General features: G+C 33.8%; 2 protein-coding genes across 2 annotated transcripts; one reads left to right on the forward strand and one right to left on the reverse strand.

Moving 5' to 3' along the window:
* Window positions 1-1,094: 1,094 nt before the first annotated feature.
* On the forward strand, window positions 1,095-5,710 carry LOC149399898 (uncharacterized). Its single transcript, XM_089610364.1, has 5 exons — window positions 1,095-1,358; window positions 1,530-1,625; window positions 2,208-2,651; window positions 4,406-4,888; window positions 5,264-5,710. Exons 1-5 carry the CDS (start codon window positions 1,095-1,097, stop codon window positions 5,708-5,710), a joined length of 1,734 nt encoding a protein of 577 aa, XP_089466490.1.
* A 1,694-nt stretch (window positions 5,711-7,404) lies between these two features.
* LOC149399899 (uncharacterized) lies at window positions 7,405-9,466 on the reverse strand. The gene is made up of 4 exons (XM_089610365.1): window positions 9,350-9,466; window positions 8,610-9,256; window positions 8,182-8,528; window positions 7,405-8,114 (listed from the first exon to the last, which is right to left on the reverse strand). The coding sequence occupies exons 1-4, from the start codon at window positions 9,405-9,407 to the stop codon at window positions 7,673-7,675; spliced, it is 1,494 nt and encodes a 497-aa protein (XP_089466491.1). The 5' UTR covers window positions 9,408-9,466; the 3' UTR covers window positions 7,405-7,672.
* Window positions 9,467-18,910: the final 9,444 nt, after the last annotated feature.

An 18,910-nucleotide genomic window follows, 5' to 3' on the forward strand; every position in this document is an offset into this window, starting at 1 on the left:
TCGCTGCACACCGTTTTTTAAACGGTCGTAACTCCTAGCTCCGATGTCCGATTTCTGCAAATAAACATGCGTTGGAAAGTTAAGAGGGAGCTCTATCCAATTCTGGAAGTGGATCATCCAGAATCATCATTTAAAAATCCCAAAATCCTGCCGAAGAGGACGTCGTTCCTTGTTTCGCTCCAAGTTGTCCAAATGTGTATGAATCTCCTTGAAATTGTTCGGAATCGTCACATGATGCGCTAATAACCTCCTCAAGACCCAATTGACCTTTTAAACCTGAAAATCACTCACAAACATACAAAAACTATCAAAAACACTTGAGGACTCGTTAGTTTTTTAGTCTGAGAAATAGGAGTTTTACGCGTAATAAACGCACCTATCAACAGTTACCCAAAACCGTCCAGAACGTGGGATTGATCACCCCACGTTCCCCAGAATAACCGCCAGAGACACGACCACGAGGCCACACCAGACGAGTATAAATAGAGGCTGCGACACGGAACTTGGACACACACTTGCTTTCACTTGAAACCTCTAGAAAACATCGCTCTCTTGTATTAGATTCGTCTGTATAAAGAGAAAGTCTTGCCTAAATCATCTCTGTACTCGGAGCCTTGTACTCGGAGTCTGTGTATTTTCGTGAGATATTGTTGTACTAATTTTACAGGTCAACACAGCCGAAATTGAGTATTTTTTAAATCATGTCAAAATGAGTAGCTTACGTCTAAAATTTAACATAATGATATAGTTTAGTCTTTTAACATTTTATAATCTTAACTATTAATGACAATAGAAAAAGTCAATGACAATAGAAAAAGATCAACTCCAGTTTTGTTCCCCAAATTCCTTATCTCCATTTTACAAAGCTAACAATTTCCAAAACCACGAATCTTGTGGCATTTCAAAATTATTTTTCGTCCCAATAATCTTGATGAAAATCGTTTTTAAGTGTTATTATTAACATTAGAATAATGATTGCTTGAGAGGTTGGCTATAAATAGAATAGAAGGGGTCGCATGTATTACACAAATTAAACTCATACCCATCTCTCTCTCTCTCTCTCTCTCTCTCTCTCTCTCTCTCTCTCTCTCATCATGAAAGATAATCTAGCATCAAAGGAAGAGGCCTCACGTTCCTCCAAGCGTGAGGAAAGCGATTCTGATAGTGATAGTACTGATAGTGATGATGGGGGCGAGGAATTTCCATTTTCTGCCTCCGAAAACAACAAAGAAATCATAGACATAATCTACAAAACTCACGACGACGATGTCGATGAACCCCTCGAATATTTTAGTGCCTATTTGACCTCTCGCCTCGTAATTCAACAGTGTCACGAGTATTTTGATCATCTTGCTAAGGTATGTAATTACTCTTTTCCCTCTTCCCTGAACCTTACTGTGAAAACATTATAAGGTTCTAGTAAGAAAAAATAATAAAAAAATGTACATATATATTATTAGGACATGTATGTTTTGATATATAATTGCTGGGAGCTGATAAAAAAAAAATGTTATGATTTGTGAATACAGGGTACAAAGTTGACGGAAGCCGAATTGAAAGTCAACTCTCCAACAACTTCGGGTTTGGCTTTGCCCATGCGTTTGCTAAAGGAGATTGGCGCACAGGTCATTTACTACTCAATATATTAATTTTTTCTACACCTTATCATTTTACTTTTGTTTTTTCCTTGTCTAATATTTTACTTTTGTTTTTTCCTTGTCTAATATTTAGAAGGGAGAACTCTCCAACAGTAAAAAAACAGAAAATTATAAAAATAATCAATTTAAATGTTTGACATTGCTAAATAACTAACGTTTGTTAAATCTTAGATAAATAGCTGTAAATAATGACGTGACCTAATATATGGAGGTGTGTATTTATCTAAGATTTACGTCTATAAATTCATGAAAATGATTATTTACCTAAAATTTACCAAACGTTGACTATTTAGCAATGTCAAACGTTTAAATTAGTTATTTTCCTAATGACCTTAAAAAAAAAAAAAAATTTCCTGTTACCTACAACTACAAGTATTTTGTAGTAAAAAAAAACTCGATTAAAATTTAAAATGAAAAAGAAGATGCTTAGTGAGAATTAAAACTATTTGAGCGTTTCAAAATTGCAAGCTCCTGAATAACTGAGAATTCAAATAAGTCAAAACATATATTGGTTCTTAATTTTTTCTTTCCCGCCTCCACTAATTTTAGATATCAGCCTTGTCGTTCAAGAATCCAGCGGAAGTCAACAAATCGGCACACAACGTGACACTAGCGATTCTTGAGAAGGTCAAAGACTACGGTTGGGAAGCCAAGGCGGTGTTGGTACTATCGGCGTGGGCTATGGAATTCGGCCATTTTGCAGAGTCGGCTATGGTTCCGCTCCTAGGAAGCGGCCCAAAGCAGTTGGACATATCATTGGCACATCTGCAAAAAGTGCCGCTCTTTATGATAGCCAAGCCGTCTCTGACGACGAAAATCCTACCGACACTGATTGAAAACCTCGCATTGGTCAGGACTTCCAGCTTCCACGTGGTCCAAGTCATGGATTGCATCTTGAAATTGCAAAAGCTCACTCCCGCCTATGAAGCTAGACCGACGGAATTGGATGACACGGAATTGGCTGGATATTGTTATTGGATTATCATTTCTCTCGTAGTTTCCACGGCGAAGCTTAATTGTCTTCTATACAACGAGTGAGCTCTTCAATCTCTTTTCATTTTATCACGCCATCAAATATTGTGTATTTTTTAGTATACATTAAAATATGGCTCATGGAGAATTACTTGATAGTAATATTTTACGATTAATTAATGACACTGTACAGCCACAGATCAATCTCTTAGTTATTAGTTATTTTTATATAGATCTTCTTTTATGACCTAAAAAAATTATTTTGTTGTTTTTTTCAAATTTACTCACAATTTTCTCCGAAGATTATGATTTATGCAAAACAATTGATGAAAATTGTGCAAAAAGGCTGTGGATGCTAAATTTTATTAGTTCGGGAACTAATAAAAATGTTAAGAAGAAAAAAAGAAAAGAACAAACCTCTAAAAACGCATAAAATTCAAGACTCTGCTTATAAGTGCAACTAAGCCCTTGTTTTTTAATTCGTAGTTTTTTTAGGTATTATATTTCATCTGTATAGAGCCAAGGATAACTCTAAAAACGCAAATACCTCATATATATATATATATATATATATATAATATGTAGTGTGTCATTTTAGATTATACATGGTCACAATTACAATCTGCTCTGCCACACGGATCCCCCAAATATTATCTTTGATTTTTATATTTATTGAAGATTTAATTTGTATGTGATCAGTCTATTAAACTTATCACCAGAAATATAATGGATGGCCATTTTACTTATTTCTTCTTTAACTTTCCTGCATAGGGATGATCTGATATTTGATTATATGAATCCATACAACGTTAGACTGAGCAGCATCGAGGCTGAACTCAACAGGAGACTGAACGAACTCTACGACAAGCACGGTACACACATTGACACACACACACACATATTATTACAATATTATTAACAATTTTTTTTTAAACAAATTGAACTGGTTGCAGAAGATGCCAAGAGCTACTGGGCGCTGCTAGAAAAGCTCAACAATAATATTGATTTTCAACAAATTTTTGAGCCTAACAACCTACAGGGCCGGCCCAATATAATTTGAGGCCTTAGACAAAATTAAAAAATGAGGCCTCTTAAAAAATACATTATATAAAAATAGGTTAATATTGATCAAATTATGAGTCCTCAATATTATGAAAATGGGCCTTTTTTTAGCCTATATCATTGTTTAAAATTTGGAGGCCTTAGGCATAGGCCTAACTTGCCAAGGGCAAGGGCCGGCCCTGACAACCTATTCCTATATTATTACCAACGGGATCGAGGTAGCCTGATCCAGGTTAGTGATATATGATATTTTATCGCTGCATATTGCAAATTAGTGAATATGTTCAGATTATCCGATATATAGACATCTTGTTATATTTTCTTGACCACAGATATATGTACGTATATATATATATATATATATATATATATATATTATATAAATGCATGTAATTTTGTACGGGCACAAGATACATCGTCCTTGTATACAGATAGAGTAAACATCATTTTAATCTAGGTATTTTACTGAAATGCTCAGTTGTGCCTTGTATTTTAACTCGATCAGAATTCTCATCTTCGGTTATTTTCTGTTCATCTTAAACTAACCTTGTGTCTATTAATTATTAAAAAATTACCCCTTAACTCAAATATTTAAACTAGTTATTAGACCGTTTCCAAGATTATGTAACTAATTTTACACTACAAATTTGAATTGTAACAAGCGCACGTCTATCATCAACTAAAATTTTGTGAAAATGATCATCTTGAAACAGTATAACTACTTCAATACTGACATAAAGAATGCGGGGGAAGCACTCATTTTGGTGATTTCATCGGGTGGCGACGTGGCAGCCGATGATTTAAAACTCATAAAACAGTCTGTTCCGAAACCCGGAGCCTTACTGTGGATTCCTATTTTCGATGAATGGAATACTGTCAATAGAGACAAAATGTATGAGTTTGCACAGAAAAGCTGCTTGGATACAGGTTTCCGTATCGTTGGAGGGAAGCCAACGCAATTAGGGATTAAGTTTCTCAAACAGGAGTGGAAATATTCCAAGGGCAAGAAGCCTACCACTGTGGTGGTATTGACCAAGGATTTGGTCTTTGAAAACATATGCAGCGTGAATCTTGTCTCCCGATACAAACCCTTATCAAGTCCTTTCGACAAGGTCTCCGAAATCATGGCTCTCGAAACCATCAACTGGCCCAAGATTGTTGCAGCCAAAATTAGCGATCCCCAACTAATATCATTGGTAAGTATAATCTCTATAATTACTTTACCGTATCTGTAACTATATATATCTATGAGACAGACAGAGAGAGGGGTTTACAGTTTACACCCCCTTTCAACGTTTGCCTTAATTCTATCAGCAAAGTGATTGCAGTTTATTTCTTTTGTGTGAATGCTAAATGGAGCTAACAAATTTATCTCCATTGAAAAACCAAAAACTTTAGCTTCTCATATTCTACATTGACAACGCAATTAGTCTAATTTTGTATATTGATATTAGAGAATAAAATCTTAAATGGATTGGTGGACTTTACACAATTTATATATTTTCGTGACATGATCAAATAATTAATAATTGATTTCCGTGTATATTCGTTCTGTTTGATCAAACTAACAGATGAAACACAAAAAGAGGTACATCTTCGTGTACGGTGGAACCAACTTGACGTTTCCTTTGAAGTTAGAGAAGGCCCTAAAACACGCCGCACATCGCCTTGAAAAGAAGAGTAGTACTAAACTTAGCTCGTTCGCCGTCGGAAAGAGCGAAAAGGACAACAAAACAGCTTCCGAGTTTTGGGACACCGTAGAACATCTATACGCTGAAAGTTACAATGATGTCCCTGCCATTAAGGAAGAGCTTCATTCCCTGCATGCCTTGAAGTTCGTAGGAAGTTGGGTTTTGATGTGCCAGGGACCGCGGCTGGTGATGTCCGGGGACGGAGGCACGTTCATCAAAGCCTTTAAAGAGTTCGACACCAGATATGACAACCATGAAGTCACAATTGAGAACAAAGATTCGTTTGAAGCTATTTTCAAAGAGTGTTACGCCCACTTTCATCACTAGATCGAAAAAGCTACTGCTTCAAACACGACTTTGAGTGTCGTTTCGCTCATCACAATAACCTACTTCGTTCAGCGTGTTTTGTCTTTCAATTTACAATAATGGCCATGTCTTCGTAATATCCAAGCTGCTTTCGTAGGGTACGAAGAACATGTTTTTTTTTTATTACGTTCGGTTTTATATTTTCAGGTTTTAATGTTTGGTTGTGTTTTTTTCTTTTTCTTTTTTTGATCGAGTGTGTTTTGGCGTCCGTGGAACATGTTCACATTGCTTTCGTGGGAAAAGAACATATTCTTATGACGTTTAGATATCTGTCACTATGTGACTGTTTCTATTTACCGTTTAATTCTTAATCGACGGATGAATTTCCTTTGCCTTTTATTTTCTTTACTTTTTGGCACGAGTAGCTATTGGAAACTGGATAATTAGTAGCATATTGATCATACAAAGAGTACTGAAACTGAAAGATACCTCACAATTAGAGAATGCATTATACATGTTATTATTAATAATATGAGAGAGAGAGAGAGAGAGAGACTACTACGAATGTCCTGAAAATCGTACTCTTTCAGTTGTAACAAGTGGTAATCAAAGTTCACAGTTGACAAGCAAAATTTTTTTTTTACACTTTACACGATATTTCATTCACTTGTCCTTTCTAAACAAATGGAACTAAAAAAATAGAACAAATTACTTATGCATATGTTTTTGGAAGCTTGATGTACGCACTTTGTACCAAATCAGACATCCGTTTTGCTTTGAAATGCTGAGTAGGTATCAAAATAATTCAAGAGTAGATCATTGGAAAGCTGCGAAGAAAGTGTTGAGGTAAATGGAAGGAATGAAACATCAAAGGCTCTCTTATAGGAAAACTGATAACGGTAATGTGATTGGATATTAAATTCAGATTTTTCTAATGCGTAGATTCCCAAAAAAATTCACTTTCGCCTATTTGATCCTTTTAGCCAGAGGAGCGATTTCATAGAAGAGTGCGAAATAATCTGATATTGCTGCATCGAAGTTGAATTTGAATTTGTAGCATGCTTTGATGTTATGGTTCATGATTTATGGCTACTAAACGTTTTTTTTCAAGACTTACATTTGTCGAAACCATCGTTAAGCCGCTGAAAATTATAGCATTGATAATTTCGCATCACTCTTTTTTTTTTCCTGAACATGACAATCATTCAAAGGGTGCTAAACATATGAAATTGGAATACTTTGCAGTTAAATATGAAGTTCGTAAAGAAAATTTGTAAATATTCGAGCACATTAACGAAATGATTGTCCCCTAAGACATTTACTGATCATGTCAAAAGAATGAGAATCATTAGATGTCATAATTGACGCTATTTTATGTTCTTATGTGAATGACAACTTGAGGTCGTTACATGAATTTTTATGAATGTTGTTCCTTATGATTGGTATATAAACATGAAGGCATTATGTGAACAAGATTGACTTTTAAAATCATAGTTCTAAGATCTTCACTATTTAAGATAGTATAAACTATTCTTACATGTAGAAATTCATGACAGCGCATGTCATCATTTCTTGAAGTCCTCGTTCCAATGAGGGCCACTCTTATCTTTTGTCCGTGTTCTTCTTCACTTCCTTCTTTTCTATGTCTCCGCTTCTTTTTCCTCATATGGAAAATAGTGTTTTCGTATATTAATATCGAGTCCATATATTGGGACGCCCCTTTGATATGTCAAAACGAAAAATTATCATACTTCATAAAACAAATCATAATTTCAAGGAAACAAAAGTAAACCAGATCATGCAACAAACAGACCACTCATAAAAAAAAGCATTAAAAAAACATTCAAATGTGCATAAAATAAAACATTATCAAAGAGAAACTCCAATTCATCGAATTCCAGCTTGGAACAGGCTTAAAAAGCTCGTGCCTTTTTCTTCCTCTTCCTCTTTGTGTTCTTCATCAATGCACTCCATATCGGTGCGTTATTCGGCAGAAGATTGGCTATGAAATTCACGCATGAGTGGCGTGGCATGGAAAAGATGGCCCTTAACACCACGCTGCAGATTTTGAGAAGACAGAAACGTTGCGATCAAACTCGTGCTGTGCTCTTTGTCCAAATCCACCATCTTCAACAGCTTTTCCACTTCATCCAGAAGCGCCTGTATTATCTTCTCGGGATCATCAATGTCCTTAACCTCCTCTAGCGACCTTTTCGCTTCTTTCAGTTTCTCCGTCGCAGCTGAAAATTTGCGGTCCTTGGCCAACTTTCTAGCTTCTTCTACGAAATCTACAGTCTGCGCACGCTTGTCCTCAATGATCACCTTTGGAATGTCTTCGTCTGTGGCTGTCTTAGAGCGTTCCACCGCAATCGTCACTGGAGGGCCATCAAATGTTGGTTCGTCGTCCGAATCCTCCGGATCGGTACTGTATTACAAAATAATATTACATATATATTACCCAAAAAAAGAAAAATAAAATTCAAGTAACTTACTGATATCTGATTATCGCTTCGAGCACCTTAGGGTTGCTGTCATCATTAATAGCAGACAGACGAATGTACACTAAGATCTTGCGGACCTCTTCACTGTAGAGATTTCCAAACGAGATCTCAATGGACTTTTCAGCATCTTTTACTTCCTTGACGTCATAATATTTTCCAGCAGATACACGTTCGATCTTTGATTGCTCAGTTCCTAAAGGTTTGATGATCAGTTGGAGATCCTGAACAACCACTGACAGAAGACCTGCCAAACACACGGCGAATGCGCTGCTCAAATGCTTCTCTTCTCGTACATCAGTGTATGTTCCTCTGCTTTTGGCAGCTATCTCCTCAAGCCCCTAAATACATCGTGTATCTTTTTTTTTTCAGTTCAATTTTAATTAACTGAAAAAAAAAGAAAAAAAAAAGAGTGTATATACCTTAGGTGTGGACTCTTTCCCGAAGGCGAAAGTGTGAACTGGAAACTGCTCGATATGATCAAGTAGCACAGGATCGCGGAATCCATGGGTTCGCTCGCCGTCAGTCATAAGCATGATTGCAGCGGTACGATTTTCCGAGAACCGGCGATCAACGAGGACTTTTAAACCTTCTTCAAGCCCCGCGGCGGTGTCCGTTTGGCCGATCGCCTTTATCTCCAAGATTTTTTCGATAATCTCCGCTCGTGACGTTTCGTTCAGAAGGCGCAGAGGGAACAATTTGTGTGTTGTGCTGTTGAAAGTGATGACAGACAGACGGTCTTCGGGGCCGAGTTTCTCTATCACGAATTGCATGGCCTTCTTCAGTGTCTCTAACTTGCTCTCGCCGCTGGTTGTACTAGTCGTGTTGTGCCTATGCCTATGTCCATGCCCATGCCCATGCCCATGCGATCTGTTCATTTCCATGCTCTCGCTCACATCCAAAACGGCGACAAGATCCAGAGGGACTCGAGCTTCAGCGGTTTCCGAGGCAGTGATCTCCAACAACACCTTCAGTTGGGATTCTTTGAGGGACGCTTTTATTCTGGAGTAGCGAACTAGCTGCGTGTCTCCTTCGGCGGTTGCATTGTGGTCTGAGCCTGAATCTGAATCTGATATTGTGATCGTTGTTATTAATTTTAAATTATTAGGTTTAGTGATATTAAATTACAACGCACAGATGAATTACAAGATTATTAAGATACCTGAAGACCCATCATCATCACCGTTCTTCGGATCCTCATCGTCGTTGTACACAGCCATTCTTCCAAAACAAATACTTTTATCAAATTTAATTCCCTCTTCTTTCCTATTTACTCCTCGAGATTAGCACGCACATATATAGCCTACCAGTAATATTGACATTTTATTATATTGCAAGTGTACGTCTAACTTTTGGATATATCTTAGACTTTTTTTTTTTTTTTTTTTTTGTACGGTGAACAGCTAATACATAATTCTGGCTGGCCACAGATTTGAAAGGTCAGAATAACATTAGAGTTAAAGCCATGTCATGGTTTTTGACAGGACAACCTGGAACGTGCGACTTTTAGTAATATTACTTAATTACGTCGTATAGAGCGTTGAAAACTTCACTTAATCTGTCTAGAACTATCTCAATTACAATTAGTTGTTTTTGTTTTTATTGTGTTTGCTAAACTCCACGATGATAACTGTTGAGCTCCTGATTAATCTAACTTGTGGATGACGAGTACACAGATTATTAGACAAAATGTGAACATCGTCTTTTTATTTAATAAAGACACACATGTTTACACATTTTTAATAGGGCACTATAGTTTAATAACCAACAAAATTATTCGTGTTTTGAAAATAGTCGACGTTTGCAAACTTGTGGAAAAATAGCCAAACAGTCTATATGACATAAATGATAACTAATAAAAATTATTTTTATGTCCTTAGTTTTTTAAATTCGTCAATTTCTCGTTCCTGATTTTGAATTCGTCACTTTCTTTCTCTTACTTTTTTTCATACATTTTTTTTCTTCATAAAAACTTCAAAAATCCATATATATCTCATATGAACTCGAAATTGAGTGATTTCAAATTATACGGATTCGTGATGCCGAGATCTTCAAAAATAGATCCATTGTGTTTGATGAAAAATCATGTTTAATGTGTCATGTTTACTTATGTTTGTAATGACTTTTCAAAAAATATTCAATAAATTACCATTTATTTCCGTATGATTTCCGAAAATTTTCAGTTATTTTCATATCTAAGGCACTAACGTGATTTTTCTACATCTATGACATTAAAAAATATTTTTCATCCAACACAATGAGTCTATTTATGAAGATCTCGGCGTCACGAATCCGTAGGATTTAGAATGACTCAATTTCGAGTTCATATGAGATATATATGGATTTTTGAAGTTTGGATGAAAAAAAAATGTTTGGAAAAAAGTATGAGAGAAAAAATGACGAATTCAAAACCAAAAGAGAGAGAAATTGACGAATCTATAAAAAAAACCGCTAAATTGATATAAGCACACTTTTGAAATTTTAACTCATTACCCCCACTGCCACCTCATACATTTGGCTATTTTCCCATAACTTTTTAAACGTTGGCTAAATCTCAAACGCTAAGATTAAAATGACTTAGTTAGTTACAAATTTCTTTTTAATACATTGATATCAACGCCAACATTAATATATTAATATTATACAATTAAAATATTATTATCTTTATATAAAAATTTTATTTGGGTTCATTATATTTTATGTACGCTTTGTGTAGAGCTTCTATATATGGTTAAATATGTTATCAGTAGTACCAATATTGTATATACCATGTTAAAGTTTGGTTATTTTTATGAGAAAACAAAACTTAAAACATTTGCTATTTCGCTTAAGAACTTTATTAAATTATCTTGTCAAATTTTCAAATTAATTATTTTAGAGCTATTTCGTTTAATTTTTACTCAAAATTAATGAATCTTTATTCATATTAGTAAGTTAAGTTTTATAATTTATTTTTAGTAGGATTTAAAATGATCCATTACTCTGTATATTGCTTTCTATTAGTATCTAAACCAATATTTTTTGCTAAACAATAAATGACGTAAACTTTTGACAAATTAATTGACAAGTTGAGATGACAATAAAAGAATACTCATGTCAACTCGGCTAGTCTAAGACTATATGCAAATCGATCAAGTAAAATAATGATATCAAGCTCGAATATCAAAATATGGATAGACTGGTACATACTACATAGGACTGAAGAATAGCCTTGAAAGCGATCACATGGTGAAAATTGTAGAATAATTCAACAACTCGAAGGTGTCACTACTACTATTATTATTATGATTATTATAATTATTCTCTTATAAAATATTCTCATGTATGTATCAAGTGTTGAGGTAGCAACTCAAGTCTCACGTCGGAAGAGTAGAGACAAGAATTATCTTAGATATAAGAGTCTCACTAATTTTATTAGCTAGTATAAGGCTTTTTGGGAAGGAGCCTAAAAACAAAAGCCGTGCAGGCTTGAACCCAAAACGGACAATATCTTACTAATATGGAGTCATGATGATATGGCACTCTAACGCGGTGGAGAAACAGAGGCCCTACAAATGGTATCAGAGCCAAAGGTTCAGGAGCATTGGAAGTTTGTGATGCATTTGCGATGTGGAAAAAGAAGCCCTCAATGTAATGGCCTCGTGATGAGAGTGCCTTGTGTCGAAAGTCTTCCTGACAATGACGATGGTCAGACGGCGTTTTCCGTTGGCGCCAAACGGCGGTAGAAGATGATTTCACCAGAGGGGAGGCCACGTGTATATGGTCCTTGGTTTGATGGGAGGATTGTTGGGATAGCAGCACAAATCTCACATCGAAAGAGTATGCAAAAATTGTATTGGATATAAGAGTCTCACCAACTCCATTAATAAGCTTTTTGAGAAAGAGCCCAAAAATAAAAATCGTGTAGATTGAATCTAAAACGGAGAATGCCATACTAATGTGGAGTCTAACGCAGTGGAAGAACGGAGGCCCTACGTCAACAAGACAATATCCACTTTTTCATAACTAATTGAAAACCTTACGCACATTTAACGTATTTATGTGAGTTAATATCAAGTAAACACATCTCAAAAAGTACAAATAAACAAAAAAAATGTTGAATCATAAATATACCAACAATAAGTAGACACTTGGCAAAATACATCATGCAGTATATGATACATAACTTAAACATAAAAGTGTAAATTCATTTTTTCTTGAATTCTCTATTTTCTAAGATTTCGTACTGTTCTTGTTTTGGACGCTTTCATAGAAAACATTGTCTTCTTCTTCTTCTTCTTCTTGGACACATTCCCAACAAATCAAATTTCTATTCATATTATCATTTCCACTTCATTCAGAAATATTTGGTTTAGATGTTAATAATTGATTTAGATGTCAAAAATAATAAATTGGTTCATAAATTAATAATTTTAAATAGTTGTTAATACCGTTTATGAACACAAAATATATTGATTTGTTTAGAATAAAAGTAGAAGGATTTGAAACTAAAAAAGCAAAAAAATCATAAGTGTCATATTCAACCAAGGAAAAAGATAAATCTGCCAATGATACTCCAAATTCTAAACATTAAATCATCAATTTGTTCATATGTTAATAGTTGTAAATAGTCATTAATAACGTTTACAGAAAAAACACATGAAAATTTAAAAACTTTGAGAATAAAACACCAGAGAGATTTTAAACAAAAACTGAAAAATCATACTTACGAGACTCGTCCAAGGAAGAAGATGAGCCCACCATGGTATTGCATTACAGAAAAAAATTATAAATCCATGTCAACAATGTGCATGGATAAAATTGAAAATCGCCAAAAAATAACTTGTTTATCGTTCAGACGTGATGGAATGATAAAATGCCGTTCAAATAAAAAATTAAATAAAGAAACAATTAATGTAAATAATGAAGAGAATCACTGCTTCCTTTATATTTGAAAGTAAACCAACTGATTTATATTAATTGAATGCTACAATTATTTATATTATGAATTTCAAAAATAAAACAGTGCAATTATTTAAGAGTGCTACAATTATGAATCAATTTGCTAAATATGGTGTCATATAAGCCTGATGGTTATTTCTTACAAAATAAATAAATAAATAATTAAATTAATTAATTAATCGTTGGTTAAATTTCAATAATTAGTTACAATTAAGAGGACACTTACTTATAATTATATATATATATGTGTGTGTGTGTCTTTATTTTTGGTTTTTCGTTTCCTAATCTTATTAAAGATAAGTTTTGAGATGGTAGCTAACTTCGTCTAGTGGTAATCACACACGTAACTCGACGGAGAAGTCGTGGGTTCGAATTTCTTGGATTACAAAAATGCATGCCCCTTAAAATTTATCATAAATTATGTAATCTTAGCCGATAATGTCACATACTCTTTGCACTGCTAATATATTATGTAATCTTGGCTAATAATGTCACTTCTAGGGAAAAAAAAAAAAAAAAAAAAGAAGAAGAAGAAGAAAAGAAGATGAAGATAAGTTTTGAGAAGTTTCTAAAGTACTATTGACAGCATGTCAACGTTATCTGTTAATGAGGTCACCATTAATAATACACTAACGCATAAACCCAACTGATCGCTTGTTTTCGCATACTATATATTAAGTCCATCTATCCAACACTACTCCATTTTGGACGAATAGACAAAATATATAAATCAACATATCATAGAACATGAACAATTTGTCTTTTTTCTTCATATTTAGCCGTCCATGACAGAATGTCGAAAATGACTCGACACCGTGCGAATTAACATCATCTTTTTATTTCTTAAACAGCCGTGCATAACAGAACGTCGACAATGAGTTGGCTTCTTTCTCCATTTTACCGCGAATATAGGTATGTTTAATTAATGACTCCATGATCAGTTCCAATCTGCATCGGTGCGATTCATTTTAGAATTTGTAACATGATTTTTTATTTTTTTTTTAGGTTGCGACTTTATGTTTGACGTATTATAGCTTACGTTGTCTTTGTGTCCACTACTGTATTTTATGCTATTTTTCCCAGACGCAACTCGCTTGTTTGTAAGACAACATGGAAGGTTGTGTCTATTATTCTGACTTGTGAGAGCGTTGACAATTCGTTTTAATGATTGCTCAGAAATAAACCGAATGTCCAAAAAAGAAAAGCATGTTGTAGTTCCAGAAGACTTTGCACCAAATTTTGTATATAATTCAATACACACTGGTTTTTCGATCCGCATTTATCTGAATTGTAAATGTGTGTGTGTGTGTGTGTTTTTTTTTTTTTTTTTTGTTCGACTCCAAACTGTTGACCCAAAAAATGATTCCGCTTACAAGCTGACAATTTTTTATTTATTTATTTTTATTTAGCTTTGACGAAACGACAGGATATAAATCAACAGAAAACGCAACATAAAAAAATTATTTTTCGTTAATAATATCATCAATTAGAATACTTCAAACGTCACAATTGCATAATAACCAAAGTTTGAAGAAGTTTAGCCAACTTGGGCCTACGTGGCATTCAAATCAATATATGTATGCCTAAATTAACCTTGAACGCGTGAAGTAAAAAAAATATTGGCAGTTTTTCTATTTGGATAATTAAATTCGTGTGATTAAATTATTAGTTCCTTAATTTAAGGAATTGGCTATTCTTAAATATAAAAAAAATCTTGAATGTTCAATATTTGAATTTGAATTTCAGTGCAGTTCACTTTCTTCTCCATAATTTAAGAAGCTTAATCGATTATACCAACAAACCATACTAAGGACTCACGTTAACCTAAATTGACATATATAAACGAAATTTACCTAAACAAACCTTGTCAATTACTATCACATACCAACATAAATTAACAACAATAAACGATAAAGTTTGAAAAACATTAAACTTTGACAAATGAACCTTAGTAGAACAGATCATAAAAATATTCAAAATTTAAGAAATAAAGTGTAATTTACGTTTCTTATTCGAGGGTTTTTTTTATTATATGAATTTGTAATAAAATCAATCAAGGAGTGGTTTTCTCGATTGGTAAGTATTTTGGCTCGGGTCTTTGAAAAATCACACGATTTGATGATTGAATTGCATCACACGATTGGCTCCTTAATTCATTGTTTATTTATTTATTTACTTTCTTATTTCTTGTATTTGGTTATTGAAAAACATGGATCTTTTAAAAGACAAGGGTACACTTGTCCAATAGTCATGTTTATTTTGATAAATGACTAATTGATTAGATTGTAAAAATCAAGTTTGCTAAGAAACATGGATCTTTAAATGTAGGTGACATTAGTATTCTGAGAGCGTTGAAACTTTTCTTAAATGCTTTCTCAGAAATATTCTGAGCCTAATAATATAAATATTTTTTTATGGAAAATAATAATAATTTATCAGTTTTAATACAGAAGACTTTTCCCCAAATTTAGCATTACAGTTGACGTAATGTGAACATCGTTTTTTATATCTTATCTACAATTTTCAAGAAAGTGTCTTATCGATACATGTACAGAAATGTGTATTAATATATTGAAAAATAAATCTTGAAGCAATTTTTTTTTTAAATTTTATTTTTAATATTTTGAAGAGCTCGTCATAATAACACACTAGCCGCATACACTCAACTCGCTTGTCTTTTCGCATAACATAGTAATGGAAAATATCAATAATATCTCATCTGTTTAATCGAAATGCGAGATTTATACTTTTCATTTTTAAAAATATCCGACATATCCCTCCAGTTTAATATAAATGACATATACATCCCCTACAAAAATGTTATATTACAAATATCACCATTTTTCGTTTATTTTTTACAAAAAAATAATTTGAAATCCCCTAAATACCCTTAATGAAATAATTTTTAATCTTCTATTCTATATACAAAAAAATTAAATTAAAAAATTTCTTTATAAAAAGTTAAGATTTTTTTTTATAAAGAGAGATTTTGATTTTTTTTAATAAAATAGTAAATAAATATTTATTCTATTAAGGATATTTTGAGGAGTTCAAATTGTTTTTTTGTAAAAAAATAAACGAAAAGGGTGATATTTGTAATATAACATTTTTTTAGGGGAGGTATATGTCATTTATATTAAACTGAAGGGATATATCTGATATTTCTAGAAATAGAGGGGATAAATCTCGCATTTCGATTAATGATGTGAATTTTCTCAACTAGAGAAATCTCACACGACGCAAGCGAACGTGTCGTCAAGTAATAGAGTGCAAAAGCACGGATATCGATCCCACAAGGACTCTAGACTATTTTCGAAGCGAACTCACTAGCTTTCTTTTTCGAGTTATGGAAAATGAAAAATGGGGGTTTTTTGATTGTTTTGTGAACAAGATGAAATGTAAATAAAAGTGAAAGCACTATTTAAACACAAGTTAAAAGGAAGGGGTACGATTTTGTTATTTCATCGAGTCGGTCGGTCAAGATACGATTCTAAGCTCGGGTTTAGAGTGTTAAAACTTAGTCTCAATCCCTCCTATAACATTCACTAATCTCTCTCGAGTCTTTAGGAATTTAGCTATGTGTCGAACTTACACCTCTCGGTTTGGGTTCTATTAAAGCACAAAACCGCATTTAGCCCGGGATTTCAAACAACTACATCTACCCCCTAGTCTTTCTATAGCTCTAGGAAGGTTAATGATGGGACGGGTAGAGCTCACTCGTTTATTACCTCTCGGTGTCTAAACTCGTCTAAGATTCACTAACTAGGTAGCTACTCTAATTAGCGCTAACACACGCCCCATACCCATAGAATTCCACTCTCAACCCAACCATGAAGCACCAATCTAATCCAAATGTTTGACCATCCAACTCAACTACTCAACTACATCGCACCCCAAATCTACTTAGCTACTCATGATTAAGAATAAACAAAGTAAAATTGAAATAAGTAAAAGAAGCAAAACAATAAAGAAACAAGACATTGAATGCTAATCTCAACAACCAAATAAATATATCATAAAACTCAAGCACTACTTCAATATTCCACTTAGATAAAACAATAAACTTATCACAATGCTCAAATGACAAAGGTAATCAACAAAACCCAAATAGAATACTTGAAAGCTTAAAATATGTTCAACAAGCAAAAAGTGGAGTAAATAAGTAAAAAACAATAAATAAAAGAGATAGAGTTTAGAGTGAACAAATGGAGGTGATGAGGATGATGGAGGTTGTCACTTCTCCCTCTTCTTCTTCACTCCCAAGCTCAAGAGTAAAATGGGTGTCAAACCCTAGCTTTCTCTCTCTAAAGTTTCAAAAACCAAAACAAAAGTGTTCTATTCTAAAGCTTCTCTTTTCCCACTTGAACAAGTGTATATGAGGGTTCAAGAGATGTTTTCGAAGCAAATAAGGACCCTTGGATGAGATCCAAGGGCCAAAACTGATCTAAAAGACGAGCTCCAAAAAGTGCTGAAAAAGCAACTGGCGCGGTGCGCCACATAACGGCGCGGCGCGCCACCAGAGAATTTATGAAGGCGCGCCGCGCCTCTCTTGCGCGTTGCCCGCTCGAGCTCTCGGTGTAAATTTTGGCACCAGGGCGCGGCGCGCCATGTTTTAGGCGCGGCGCGCCTCTCGAGAAACGTTGACTCCATTGACCGTCGTTGACTTTTGTTGACTTGACTTCAAATGACCATAACTTGCTCGATTTAGCTCCGATTCAGCCCGTTTTCGCACCACAACCTTCTCATACTCTCTCAAACCTGAAAATGCAATTAAAAGTACAAAATAATATAAAAAACATTAAGAACAAGCTTCGATTCTTATCTAAGAGTCATAGATAAGTGTGAATGAATCTCACTTATCAATTAAACACGAGGATACTCTAGATATTTTCCCTATAGTAAACGGAATGCATGTATAACAAAAAATCCATTGTCAAGTTGACCTCTTCATTAAATTTTGGACAAATTGATCAAAGAATAATAACAAAATAAAATAATTCCATTTTCAGTTTTTTTTTTTTTTCAAAATTTTTTATAACTAACCGATCATGACAGAACGTCGAAAATGAGCTAATAAGATAATTTTAATGACTTCATCTGCACATTTCATTTGGTTTCACATGATTATGCATTTTGTTTAGGTTTCCAATAATACCTAATATCTTTTTGTGGGCAATTTTTCTAATAAAATGCCACGTTCACCGCAGATGGTCAGAATTGTCCAATAAGCTTATGATAACCAAGTATCTACGTAATATATGATTTACCTAAAATTTCTGAAATGTTTGAGTATCCCAAGAGCTTGGATTTTCACAAGTCTTTGTAAGCATACCCTAACAAAAATAAAGTTTCTAGATTTAAGATGATGAATGTGTATAAGTTCCTAAAGTGTATGTAAATTCGGAAGATAGTGGATATTTTCATATTGAGTAATTTAAAATCCTACATGTTGGATATGATAATTGTATTAACATGTAAGCCTCTACATTGGGTTGAGTTATTTAGTTTTATAACTTTGATGGATCCAACCCAAAACACTTGGTTTGTCATTTTAAAAACTCAACCAAATCGCTTATGGTATGTGGACCAAATTGACTCGAATAAAAACAGATCGGATTAGTTTGAATTGTTTTTTTTAGTGCGGTTCGAGTTGGCTTGTTCGAGTTTGTTGTAATTTAGTAAGGTAAATAATTGTAGAACATTCAACAAATCAATAGAAATATTGAAAACAAATCCATACAAAAAATCCAAAAGAAAAAAAATCATAAAAACTAGAAAATCA

Source organism: Urtica dioica, chromosome 4 (assembly GCF_054948205.1).
Source record: "Urtica dioica subsp. dioica isolate 48M chromosome 4, U.dioica_male_clone48M_v1_H2, whole genome shotgun sequence".
NCBI lineage: Eukaryota > Viridiplantae > Streptophyta > Magnoliopsida > Rosales > Urticaceae > Urtica > Urtica dioica.

What these genes read in the sequence shown, in the direction of transcription:
- LOC149399898 (XM_089610364.1), top strand. Translation starts at nt 1,095, where the DNA reads ATGAAAGATAATCTAGCATCAAAGGAAGAGGCCTCACGTTCCTCCAAG. An exon ending in TAAAGGAGATTGGCGCACAG is followed by an intron (nt 1,626 to 2,207) that starts GTCATTTACTAC and finishes CACTAATTTTAG; the next exon opens with ATATCAGCCTTGTCGTTCAA. An exon ending in ATTGGATTATCATTTCTCTC is followed by an intron (nt 2,652 to 4,405) that starts GTAGTTTCCACG and finishes ATCTTGAAACAG; the next exon opens with TATAACTACTTCAATACTGA.
- LOC149399899 (XM_089610365.1), bottom strand. Translation starts at nt 9,407, where the DNA reads ATGGCTGTGTACAACGACGATGAGGATCCGAAGAACGGTGATGATGAT. An exon ending in TGATGATGATGGGTCTTCAG is followed by an intron (nt 9,257 to 9,349) that starts GTATCTTAATAA and finishes TCACAATATCAG; the next exon opens with ATTCAGATTCAGGCTCAGAC. An exon ending in GAAGCGATAATCAGATATCA is followed by an intron (nt 8,115 to 8,181) that starts GTAAGTTACTTG and finishes TTTGTAATACAG; the next exon opens with TACCGATCCGGAGGATTCGG.